The 13770-nt window shown below is 36.8% G+C and overlaps 2 protein-coding genes across 2 annotated transcripts; one reads left to right on the top strand and one right to left on the bottom strand.

The window, feature by feature from the left end:
* Positions 1-789: 789 nt before the first annotated feature.
* Positions 790-2919, bottom strand: pomca (proopiomelanocortin a). Its single transcript, XM_084394337.1, has 3 exons — positions 2783-2919; positions 2415-2545; positions 790-1472 (listed from the first exon to the last, which is right to left on the bottom strand). The coding sequence occupies exons 2-3, from the start codon at positions 2541-2543 to the stop codon at positions 945-947; spliced, it is 657 nt and encodes a 218-aa protein (XP_084250463.1). The 5' UTR covers positions 2544-2545; positions 2783-2919; the 3' UTR covers positions 790-944.
* A 3960-nt stretch (positions 2920-6879) lies between these two features.
* Positions 6880-13456, top strand: LOC311281419 (fibroleukin). The gene is made up of 6 exons (XM_084394334.1): positions 6880-7307; positions 11026-11260; positions 11430-11567; positions 11661-11877; positions 12686-12881; positions 12977-13456. The coding sequence occupies exons 1-6, from the start codon at positions 6909-6911 to the stop codon at positions 13121-13123; spliced, it is 1332 nt and encodes a 443-aa protein (XP_084250460.1). The 5' UTR covers positions 6880-6908; the 3' UTR covers positions 13124-13456.
* The last annotated feature ends 314 nt before the right edge of the window (positions 13457-13770 follow it).

Here is a 13770-nt window from a genome sequence, read left to right as displayed (position 1 = left end):
TATACTTCATGTTGTGCGAAATTTCTTGTCTAAAATTTTATGGTGTTACGTGTAGTCATGTCATATTGTTCCGGTTCCACATATAAATTTGACCATGTTTTCTTGTTGTAAAATCAGTTTTTTTAGTTCTTGAAGTAATTTTTTTTTTATTGTTTTGGTAATGCCTGGAATTTATTTACCAGCATAAAAACAACAAGTGGGTTTTATCTTCTGTCAATATGGCTATGATGTTCAACTGATGGAATGTTTTAGACTGCTTACATGTGAGGTGATTTTGCATGTATGAAATCAAATATCAAAGTTTAGTCTTTCCTTGTCAGCTGCTGCATGCACTGGGTGTTTTGTCTGTGCTTTTACCTTTTTTCCATTTAAATTTTTAATCAGTGAGATCATTACAACACTGTGGATCGTAATTAGTCAACCTGTGTTTAGATCACTGCAAACGGAAATGACTTCAGAACTGTGTTCTGTGAATGTTTGCCTACATGAAATCATTAAGTGATGTACATATGTGGTGTGAATAATAAGAATATCAATTAAAGACTAATTTTATGAATTCAAAGTCTGACCTCTGTTTATAGCTTTATTGGCAACTGCACATACTGCTGAATGATGAATTTGGTGAGTGTTTGTTTCTCAGAAATGAACCATTTTGTTCTTTTCTGCTTGAAACGAACATTTTATGACACATTTTCGAAATTTACAGTATATTACATTTCAATAAATAATCTAAAATTGCTTTTCCTTTAGCTTCTAAACCAGTATTTAATCACCACAGCATGTCTATGTACAGAATTCAGGATTTATTGTTGAATACAATGTGAATAAACTCTAAAGCATCAAGAATTAAGTGCTATTGGTAACATCATCCACCCTCTTTTGTTTGACTATGCATGATAATACCCTCTCATTAACTCCTCTCCACCCATCCCATTAAAATCCCCTCACTGGTCCTTCCTCTGGTGCTCTTTGTTTATGACGTTTTTGAAGAGCGTGAGAAGGGGTTTCTGACTGCGCTCGTCCCAGGACTTCATGAAGCCTCCGTAGCGTTTGCTAGCAGGCGGGACGCTCCAGCGGAAATGGCTCATTTTGTAGGGGCCGTCCTTCTTCTCCTGCTGATTTAAAGCGTTCTCCTCCTGTGTATAGTCGGCCTCATTGGTTGCCAGCTCGCGCCTCATCTCAGCCGGGAGAGTCTCAGCAGATTCCTCCTCCACGCCGTTCGTGTACACCTTGATGGGCCGGCGCTTGCGACCCACCGGCTTCCCCCAGCGGAAATGCTCCATGGAGTAAGAGCGCTTGTGCTCGTGCCGAGGGCTGGACTCTGGGTCCATTTGCTCAGCCGGTGCGAGGGCAACTGGGGACAGGGCTGCGAGGACCTCGTTTTGCTCCAGCTCGGGAGGCTGCAAATGGCTTTCTCCGGGGTAGACGGGGGTTTCATCTGTCAGATCAGACTTGCATAGCTGTATGCATTCCTTAGAAAGAGCAAAAGAAGAAGAATTTAAAAATACAAATCATAAAGTTAACATTTTCCAAAGAAAATGCAGCACACAATCAGCTTTCAAAACAGTTATTTTACACAAATACAAAAAGACCAATCAGAGAAGCTATTTAAATGGCACCTATTATGCTTTTCTTTTTCTTTTTTCTTTTACCAATACTGTAGATATAATGCTGTATTCACACCATGTCGTAATTACCATCATTTCGATATGGCAATACATGATGTACTCAAAGCTGTTCACATCCTCGGACTGGGAATTATGCTTTCTATGGCAATACTATCAATGGCAAAATAAATCTGCATAGTTTAGGTGGTACAAGTAGGAGCTCTCCGAAAATTCCCAGTTTACAAGCTGTAATTACGAGTTCTATGAGGATGTGAACGATTTTTACAAGTTGGAATCTCGTATGGTGTGAATGCACATTTAATACTATTTATTTACAGCTGCTGGTTGACCAATCAGAGCAGACTAGGCTTTCGGTAAGGCGGGCTTTAAAGAGACAGGAACTAAAACAGAGCGTTTCAGGCAGAGTAAATGTATTTACATGATTTAAATGTACAATGACAGGGCCATTAAAAATAGGGTACACATTATCGCTGAAAATAATACACAGAAAATTGGTGTTATTTGGTGTTACCAGTATGTATAAAATGGTCAATATAAAGGTATAGAACATATCTAGTGTGTATAGGGTGTTTGGAGTGTATTGCTGTTCTATCTTTTGCAATCAATAATAGCACACTTCTTTTCAGCAAGCCAAGAAATAGTTGTGATTTGATCAAATTCCTAATTCTAAGTGTTAGCAATGGTAATATTTGCCTTAGCAAGCACCACTAATAATCAATAAGTATATACGGCACAATTTGAATTTGTGGACTGAAAGGCAGTCGTGCAAGGAATATTGTAACTCACCAAGATGCTGTCCTCAGTGTTGAGGTCTCTGCATCGAGTGTTTTCCCAACACTGAGCTCTAACTTCACAGCTGCCCGCACACAGTACAGCCAGAGCCAAGAGCCAAGCAGGACACAACATCCTCACCATGTCTGATAGAACACAATATTAATAACATGGCAGTATTCACAATAAAATACAAATGAACGAAAGGATTATTTCATTGCACACCAGAATTAAAAGGACAATGTGAACAGAATGCATGTCTGTGAAATAACACTTTACAGTAAAAAAAAAAAAATCATCATGAATTATCAGAAGTGCAAAAACCAAACCAATCAAAAATGTTTAAAGTGAACCGAACCTCACTGCATGAATTTTTTACCCACCTGTTGTGCAGAAAGAAGTCCGCCCAACCAAAGTTCTTCTCTCCTGAGATTCTCTGATCTGTCTGGTTATGTGCGCGTTTGCTTGTCTCTGATGTCTGAGATCCTCGTCTAGTTGTCTTTTATAAGCTATCTGTGCGTCAATTCCTCAAGGACACTAAACTCTGTCACTTTTAATGGCTGGTGCAGGTTGGAAACCCTGGCGCATCATCCACGGTACAGATGAGTAATCCATCAAAGATTGTCAGTCAACAGTTGTCAGTCAGTTGTGAATGAGTGCAGGATTAGGACGATACCTTCATTCTGATGTCTGGCTTATCAAATCATTATGGTCTTTTTCATTAAGTTTAAGGGCATACGTGTCAGTTTACATGACTTTGGTGATTAAAGGTTAAAATGCACTTCAAATCAATTATAAGGCATGTGTTTTTTTGGTGCGTAAGGGAACACCTGTGCTAATCTTGTGTTGAAATGAATTGGAAGGTGAGGGATTTGAACGAGGAAGCCATCTGGGTGTATTCACAGTTTGCGTACAAGCAGAACAAAGGCTCATAATTTCACCATTAACATGTTTCGATATGACTGAATGCCAGTAGCAGATTAGGTTACAAATACAAAACATAAAATCATGGTATTATATAGGCCTACATGGTCTTTTTGCTTATTGCTGTATTTATGCCAAAAATTGCAGTAAATATGGGCCAAGCTCTTCAGGGAGGTAAAATATAAAAAAATAATACGATTATAATGATACTATAAAAATGCATTCCCATCCAAAATATTAATAATATACAGTAATAAAAAGATGACTCACAATTTGAAAATAAGTCATGCTAAACATGTATTTTCAGTGGTGGAGACAGGAACTATTCCAGGAAGAATAAAAATGTGAGTCATTTAAGCAAAAAAAGTACAAATTAAAAACATTTTTAAACAAATTACAGTTTATAATTTCAGTGTATATATTATTTTTATATATTTATATTATATATTATATTTAAATCTTGTATTTGTTATTTTTTGTTATATACATTTTATTAACATATATATAAATACAACAAAATTAATTTTATTATTTGTATTAGTTACATTTGACTATGCAACATGCATATTTTACAGTTAAAAAAAAGTATTTTACAATCACAATTAATTTAATAATTATTTTTAAATAATACTTATTTTGTTCGGTTGTTATATTAACATTATATCAAACTGCTACCCTGCATGATTGTAAAATCCTCTGGAAACTATAGCTATAGCATTTTTATCTTGTATGCCTTAAACAGCAATATTAAAATATTTATTCCTGCACCTAATCCACTTTAACACAGAAAATATTTGTTAGAATGAAATGAAAACACTGAGAAAAAAAAAGAGGTTCCGGATTCTAAAGTGTGTGTGCAAGCTTTGCTCCTGTATTTTTAAATAAAATAAATCAAGTGTTAAATGAAATGTCTTTTTTTCCAGATAAATGCCAATTATTGCTAATAACAAATAAACATAATAAATAGCGTAAAAAACTAAAATCGTGGTCATGCCCATGATAAAATCACAGTTGTAGACATTTTTAGATATTTAATTAGGAAAAAAAAAATCCAACATCCAGGTAAACCTAATAATAAGTAAAAATGCCAAGCGTATATTCTATAGGCTGTGTATTCACGCACTGCACAGTGAATGTAATCCTATTAGAGAAGATTTAGAGGATAAGATGTCTGTCAGCCCATTCTAACACTGTTCACAGCACAGCATTTCCTACCAACAGTGAGTGAGAGAAAGGGACATATACCTTCTTGCCACATTCCTAATTACAAGGAGATTTGCCTGTCTGGCGAAAGGTAACTTTGCTTATCTCATTTGTTCACTTGATTATTTTTCAATTGCTGCCATTTTATTTTAGCCTTTGGAATTTCAGGATGCATTATGCTCATGAACGATGTGTGCATCTGTAGAGTTGCATCTGTTCTCAGTGACATGATCATGCAGTAATGTTGAAGGACATGTTGTACATCTAATGATCTTTCAATGCACTTTGAGGGCAAAATGACTGATGAATTAAGACTCGGTCGACAATATGAGTCAATAAATAATGTAGATAGGCATTATAATCTTTCAAAATCTGCATCACATGATTTAAATAAGAATTTTGAAACAACAGAACATAAATGATGTTAATATTATAGTTAAACCAGTTATTAAAGACTGCTGGGCTACACAACTGTCCACACTAGGCCCGGTACCATTCAGATATGAATGTAGAATCACTGACATTTCATTATTAAGTGAATGGACTGTATACTAGCACGCACATAACCACTTTACTCAAGTCAAGATATTACATCTAGCTTATATTTGTACTTCTACAAAAAATACTGTTACAAACTTCACATAATTTATAAATGTTCAGGAATCATCAATGTTTATAGAAAACTATTCTTCATTGATAAACAGACTTTTCCATATTTTCATATAACACGTATTATTACTATTATTATTATTATTAATTGCACCACACAGGTTTTACAACCTAACCTAACCCAATTTTCGACAAAAATAAACACAAAATTGCTTCTTTTTTTAATTAAACATTGGTTTACTGAACAAATTGTGTTTCTGATTTTAAATGAATTTAGTTACAATTAAGTTTCTTAAGGATAAACACATCCACAAGGCATCGCTAACAGGTTAAGTAAAATGTAATGAATATATAGGCTAATATCGTGCATATATTTAGCAAAAGAGTTCATTTCTCTAGCTGACTAAGCTGTGGAGTGTGGACACTGAATGACTTGCCTGACGTAGGCTAATGTTACGGGGGATATTGTAAGCTGTTTTATGGATGTCTTTCCGCCGTTGAAACCCTGAATGAGCGATTACACGAGATATAATACGTTTAAGTAAGTTGTACTGCGTCATTCAACATACCTTCAGTTGATCATTCATGGTTATTAGGAAGAGATGGTTGCGTTTACTCGCGGTCCGCGCGCGCTGTTGCTTAAACTGAGGCGAATAACTTATATCTGTCACGCCACACTAAAGAGCGTCAAAACAGCATTCATTGTTTGAATTTCGTGATAAAAAGGGACATAATTTGAAAAATGACACTTTATTTCTTATAGAAAGTAACGAAACGCGGTGCTAATTGCGATTAATGATGGTGGTTAATGGTGGTTAGGTTACAACGCTGTATTCGTCTTGTACATAAGACACACGAAAATTCGCGGGACAAATACGTGTACTGTTACACCCCGTATTAGGCTACTATTTAATCAAATGTCAAGGAGGAAAAATTTGTTTTATAACATAAGGTAAAGTAAGTTAGGTCAACCTTAGCGGGCCTGGTGGACAGCAGGGGGCGGGGAGCGTTCGGTACGCTATGAGAGTAGCTAGCGCGATACGTACCATAGGTGGTGTATCGCGGTTTTTCGGCTCGGTCTGAATATCGTTACACCCCTATTTAATTAAGGAAAATGAATTAAGAAATTATTATATTAACATATTGCCTATTATATTGCACGTTATGGAATCGAATGAAGTTTGTTATCAATAAATGTTAAAATAATATGGCGCGCGTGTAGGCTACATTATCTATCCCATCATCCACCAGTCTTTTAAACCCATTTACTGAACGTTTTTTTATATATATTTTTACAGGCCTATTATATATATATATATATATATATATATATATATATATATATATATATATATATATATATATATATGTGTGTGTGTGTGTGTGTGTGTGTGTGTGTGTGTGTAGGCCTACATCTCATCATAAAGTCTTTTAAATCCATTCAATGGCTATCAAGTGATCCGAACATCCCCTCCCAGCATATTCAAAGAAATGATATTGTCTATTCAAGACATTTATGAATTGCAATTTTACATATTTTTAACGAGTGTCACCATTTACCAATTGATTCTATTATTTCTTTACACAGAATGCTGGGTGGCAATCTGTTTAGGATCTCAGTTACTTCCCATCTTCTCCGGAGAGGTCTTGTGGCATCATTAAACCATGAGGAAATAAGCTTTACCAGTCTGAGAACCCAAACAGGTTTCAGGGTCTGATAAGGATTTCACTCCCTAGTCCTTACTTTTCTGGAGAACTTCAGTCTTTTGCAGAATGAGGTTGTCTCTGCTGTATTCTTTGTTTCTCTGGGCAGCATGGGCCCAATTTCTTGTTGTCAAATCCAAAGACGCTGTTGAAGAGTCTAAATCCACAGACTTTCCTAAAACAGACACTTCTCAGACTAACACACATCAAGTTAGCAGTGGCCTAATGCAGTGTGGTGAATACAGCAATGAAGTGATGCCAAATGGACAGTGTCGTTTAATAGCCACATTACCCCAGCTGGAGGAACAGCGGTGTCCCGACATGTTCCGCTGTACAGATGAGGTCTCCTACTGGCTGCGTGAGAATGACGAACGCAAGCAGCAGATGCAGGACCTGAAAGAGACCATCTCAGAGCTTCAAGAAGAGCTGAGGAATCACAGGCATCGCATCAAAGTGCTGGAGTTGCAGGTAAGAGCTACAGGCTTTTAGCAAGTAAAGTGTGTTTCTATGAGTCAAGCACCTTCCTCATTCCATCATATATTTCTTATGTCATCCTATATTTTAAAAGTTGAAATGGGTCATTTCTGACATATGAAACGGTTCTTGGTTCTTGGATGTCATGACACCCAAAGCAATATTGGGACATATTGCTGTTTATTACGTGTTTTATAATGATTTTATAGCCTATAGCCTATAGGGCTGTTTACTCAGAACGCATTTTTCCATTTCACTGCGTATTCGCATGCTAGACGGACGTGTTTGACTGATGCGCTTGCGTCTCACGTCTCTTGCAGAGCCTCGCGCATGACACGCCGTTCTAAAACGGAGGAGCTAACACTAAAAGAAGTTCAACTTTTAAAAAAATGCATCTCTAGACCTTGTTTTTCTATGTAAACATGCGCTAGATGGATGTGTTTGAATGTTGTTCTCGCATCTCGCATCTCGCATCTTTTCCAGCTTTATTGTATATGATACAGCATTCTAGGGCTGTGTTTAACTCCACTTTCAGATGTACACTCACAAACTTCCCTAAGCACTTCCCCTTGGGGGAATCCTCACCACCATTTTGAAGTGTGTTCAACTTCGTCAAGTGGATGAGGGAAGTCCATAGCAGATTCCAAGTTATGGAGGGCATAGTGCGTTTCATTTAAAAACATTGCAAGTGCTCCACAAGTAGTAGGCACTCATGCAACTTAAGCGATGACGTACATCTGAGTTAACGAGACGGAGGGGCGTTAGATAGGGAAGGGCATAAAAGGTTAAACATTGGCTGCGATCCACTTTAAATTCGTATGCCCTTCACTCGCTAACTTCCCTCCGTCTCATGGACTCGAATGTGAGTGCCCACTACTGGCGGAATTGATGCATAAGGTTTAAATGGAACACTCTAAGCCCTTTATCACTTGGAATTCACTACAGAGCTGATTTATTATTTAAACCCTTTTTTACTAATGAATTTGTTTTATGCACCATTCAATATGCATATAAGTTGTTGGAGAAAATATATAAAATCCTATAGGTTTATTAAATTCAATTCACATAGCGCTTTTCACAATACAAAATGCATGTCTACATTACAATTTAGAGTGATCTGTTATCAGAGATGACTGTATGTATTTCAGAAATGTACATCTACAAATCACAGAGTTATCTAAAAATGTACTAATTTAAACAATGTATTAATTTAAGGCAGAAACAATGAGCTAATTTAAGTAATGAATTCATGTTTGTTAACAATTAGGATATATAGCCTAGAAAAATAGCATTGGTGCAAAAATAGCTGTTGGAGAAAAAAAATAAAATCAATAGTATAAACATTAGGTGGCTACAAGTATTATGCGATTAAATCTCAACATAAGTAATATATTATACACTATGCGATTCATTCTCAAAATAATCGAGCTGCTTGAAGAGTAGACTCGCTCCCTCGGTCAAAATCGAGAGCCTATCCACATAAACTCCCCTCAACCGGTTGACAAAGTGGAACTCACTTCAAACTAGTGGCAGAGATTCCCTCAGGGTGAGGGGGAAGTGCTTCGGGACGTTCTCGAGTGTATGTCTAAAAGCGAATTGGAATTCACCCTTGCTGCACTCGAGTTAAAAGAAGGAAAGGGACATGTTCGGTTCACTTAGCTTTGTCGAGACCACGACACATTACCATGTGGCCACGAGATAATTTTGTCAGGATAACGACATCCTGAAGTCGTGGCCTCGAGATCCCAAGTTGAGGGAACGACATTCTTTTCTCAAGGCCATGAGTTTAATGCATAAACAAACCTGTGTGCCCATAGCAACCTGGGATTATTACGAATTGAGATTAAGTCTTTTTCATTGTTTATTTGCTAAGCAAAGTATATCACACGTTACATATAAACAGCTGTACTACACCTCCGTATTGTGCGGAGACAAATGTTTTGGTAGTGCACTGTTTCTGTACTAATGCCTCCTTAACCCTGATCAATTACTGGATTAGTGCTGGAACCTGTCCAATAGACACATGGTCAGTAGTGAGCACATTGCCAACAATGCTTTTCATTCTTGTACAACAGAAATATGTGCGAGCAGTTTCTTATTATTGCGAGCAACACCAAACAATGTAGTTTCTCGTTGATATCAATTGAATTAAATCAGCTATACATTGCATTGCAATAACAGAAGTTTGTTGAAGAGGAATTGGCCTATTTTCTTTCATCATTCCCAGGTTGACAATGTTAAAGTACATTTTAAATAAAGAAGTTATTTTCAAGTATTGTGGGTAATTTGGGTCTTTTACTCAAGTATTGTTTAAACGGCATGCTTGTGCTCTTACTCCTCCAAGCAAAATGAATACATTTCACTTTTTACAATTTCAATTAGACCATCAAAGAACATTTAGATCTTTCTCAGGTCATTGACTCAAAAAAGGTGTTTTCCCATTTACTTTACTTTAAAGGGGTCATATAATGCCATTTTTGTACAAGCTAATATGATTCTTTAGGGTCTAAATTAAAAGTTTGTAATATACTTTAATTAAAAATTCTCATTAGTATTGTAAGAAAACACTAATTTTACCTGGTCAAAAACAGCTCTGTTTTCAGCACGCCGTTTCAGTGCATGTGTCTTTAAATGATAATGAGCTTTGCTCACCCCGCCCCTCTGTTCTGTGCGTACACCGTTTGTAACACAATAACCACGCGTTGTTCATTATAAACGTGGGATTATGAATTATATTGAGAACGTCGTACATAGAAAACATGCTGTAATGTACCCTGAGTGTAAACCTTAGATGCATTCATCGTGAAGCCTGCAGCAAGGTTTGCAAATTTCGCAAAGATTAATATAAATACTAATATAAAGGTTAATAAAACATTACACTCACATCTTCTGGAGGTTCAGCAGTAACACGTTGGTACCGATCCGTTTTTTCTCGTTTGTAAAGCTGTCTGGTGTGAAATGATTCGCGTAAACATGAAAGCATGGACGATCGTGGGGAATCCTCGTGAGGGAATCCCGCGTCAATCCTTTGGGCATATTGCTTCAAAAACAAAACTCAGCCACTGCATCTATAACGGCTCAGATTTAGGAACATCCAAATGACTGCTGTGTTCCTTATTACATCTAAGAACAGAACACCACAATCGCGTAGACGCCATTCTACTCCAGCATATCAACAATGGCGGACTACTATGACGACGGCTGTCACAGCTTGCTCAGGGCGGGTCTTGTGTTGAAGCACGGCTGTCAATCACAATCGCGGGAGGGGCGTACGATCTTATGACGTCACAATATCGAACGGCTTGATTTCATAGATGGTCAAACATATAAGGAGATTAAAACAAAACCACTGGATGGATTTTAATCATGATAGGATGGTTGTGTACAGGCACACTGCCAACAGACATTTCAGTGCAATCAACTTGTAAAAGTGCATGTACCATTATATGACCCCTTTAAGTCAATCAAATCATGATTCAGAGATTTGCTTTCTTCAAAAAAGGTACTAAATTAACTCTTTCACCGACAGAATTTAATAAAAATATTGTCAGTCAGTGGCAGCATTTTGGATAATTTTCGCAAAATTTTCAAATCGCAAAATTAAAAATATTACCAGATTAATCTTACACTGTATCTGTGTTAGTTTTCCATTTGTTTTCCCATTTGAACTTTGTGCTTTGAATTGCTGAATGTTATTTCTCTGTGCTGGCAGAGCGAGGAGAAGTATGGGATAAACTCGTCTTTAGAGCACCGCTTTCACACGCTGCAGCAGATCTATGAAGAGACCAATGCTCTGCTGCACATCCACGGATCACTCATCTATGACATGCAAACACAGATTCGCAACCTCACTATGATAGTAGAGCGCGTGAGGCGCAATCCTGGCTGTATGATCAATATCATCCGCACAACCCCGCTTCTCAGCCCCCAAGATACCCTTCACCCAGGTCAGCAATATAGGTACTGAAGAGCTTACAAGGAAGTAACATTTTGAGAAAGTCATAGAAAGTTAAAAACTATGCTATATTTAAAGTCACTGGCATCTCAGACCTCAGTGCTGAAATATGTGGACATTTGTAACAATAGCTTGATTTGATTTAGTATTTGTTTCCTCAGAGGTTCAGCATGTAAGAAACTGTCCAATTGACTGTGCATCACTGTACTACAATGGAGTCCACCGATCTGGGATTTTTACTGTTGTCCCCTCATTGGGATCGACTCCAGTCGACGTTTATTGTGATATGGAGACTCAAGGTTTGCATTTTTCTAATAAAGTTCTCATTGACAGGTTAAATTATGAGCATTAGAGGCTGTTATTTGAGATTAAAGAATCATTCTTTGGACCAGGAGGTGGATGGACCATGTTTCAACGTCGGCAGGATGGAAAGGTCAATTTTAACCGCAAATGGACAGAATACAGGGATGGCTTCGGAGATCTGCATGCAGAGTTCTGGCTGGGAAATGACCACATCCATGACATCTCCAGCCAGGGAGAGTATTCCCTTCGCATTGAACTCGAGGACTGGAATGGCAAGCACAAACACGCACTCTACCAGAACTTCTGGTAAACATTTGGAAAGATGGTCTGAATATTTCAACTAAGAACACTTACTTTTTGATTTCAGTTGATCAAATATTTTAAATATATTAAATATTATTAATAGATTTAAATGAGAAACAAATTACAATTAATAATAATAATATGGAAGCTTAAAAAATTATAATTAGGCTAATAATAATAGCTATATATAGGCTAAATAAAAGCTTGTTTCCACCAAGGAAGTTTATATCTCACAATTCTGACTTTTTTTTTTTTAATTGCGATTTATATCTCACAATTCACACTTTATAACCAGAAATTCTGAGTTTTTTCTCAGAACTGTGGTAAATGAGATTTATTATCTCAAATTTTTTACTTTTTTTCTCGCTGTTGTGAGTTTATATCTCACAATTCTGACTTTTTTCCCTTGCAATTCCAAGTTTATATCTCACAATATAGAGTATATATATATAGAGAGAGAGAGAGAGAGAGTGTGTGTATATGTGTATATTATTCACAATTCTCCCAATTGCAAGTTTATATCTTGCAGGTCGGACTTTATTTCTTGCAATTCAGAGTTTATATCTTGCAATTTGCCTTTTTTTCCTTTTTCTTTTTAATTATGAGAAAAACTACCGCAATTACGGTTTTTATTTTCAATTCTGTGGCGGAAACCAGCTTCCATATTAATCCTAAATTATGATAATTTGTGCAGGCCTTGCACTTATTTCTTAAGTGTTCTTACAAGAAAATAAGGCCCTTACAGATGCTCTGACAATGAGATGCATTTTTGTAAACAACTCAAGCAAAAATAGCTTTCTTGCTTTGGCAGGATTGAGAACGAGGACAACCACTACCGTCTCCATGTATCAGGATTCAGTGGTACAGTCGAGGACTCGTTCGGTTGGTACCATGACAAGCAAAGCTTCAGCACTCCAGACACGGGTGACATCTGTGCCGAGATATCTCACGGAGGCTGGTGGTACCATCAGTGCTTCTTTGCCAACCTCAATGGAGTGTATTATAAGGTTGTATATAAATGAAGGAAAAATGAAATCATTCCAAGATATAAAATATGAGCCCAACCAGCTTAACTGTGTCCTGTGTTTATCTTGACCACCAGGGGGGGCGTTACTCTGCCAAAGGGAAGAATCTTCTGGGGCCTGATGGGATTGTGTGGTACTCATGGAAGGACTCAGATTACTACTCCTTGAAGAAGGTGAGCATGATGATCCGCCCACGGATATACAAGCCCCGCCTCTCTCCATAACACCGCTTTAGGCCTGCGTAAAACAACACTGTTGTGACGTCATGGGACATTATTGGTTCTCTGTATGTAAACTGTGGTTAAATGGAAAGTCCCAACTGGATATCCAAGATAAAATATCCAAATTTCTCATTCTGTATAATCATGTCTGATAATCTTATAAAACAATATGTATTAGATTATCAATCTTTTTTTAACTTGCACAAAAACATTATTTGGATAATCATTAATTAGAAATAATTCAGAGATTAATATAAGATTGGTATACTTTTCGTATTTTAATTGGTGTTACTGTACATTTAGAGGAAATCTTTTTAAGATACTAAGTCCCAGTTGAAACAAACCCCTTGAGTTAAGAAAACCTTTTTAATTCATTCATCTAATTGTTGCAATGTAAAAAATAAAATCAATTCAATCATCATAATAAAAGAAATTGAAAAAACAATCTTTATTATAAAAAAAGATTACAAATATTATGTTTAATAATCGCAAGGGTAAGTGCAACCAGCCCTAGAGGTTTATGAGAACATTTGAGAAAGCTCTATTAATAGATATCCTATCACACATGGCACATGTAAATATGTTTGCTGTTTAAGCCTCAATAATTCTGTGTAATGTAGAGGCAACGGGTGTTCAAATAATCCCAAAAT

The sequence above is a fragment of the Rutilus rutilus genome (genome assembly GCF_951802725.1).
Source record: "Rutilus rutilus genome assembly, chromosome: 21".
In the NCBI taxonomy this organism is placed as follows: Eukaryota; Metazoa; Chordata; class Actinopteri; order Cypriniformes; family Leuciscidae; genus Rutilus; species Rutilus rutilus.
The sequence above is the reverse complement of the archived record's forward strand: the minus strand, read 5'-3'. Positions and strand labels throughout refer to the sequence as shown.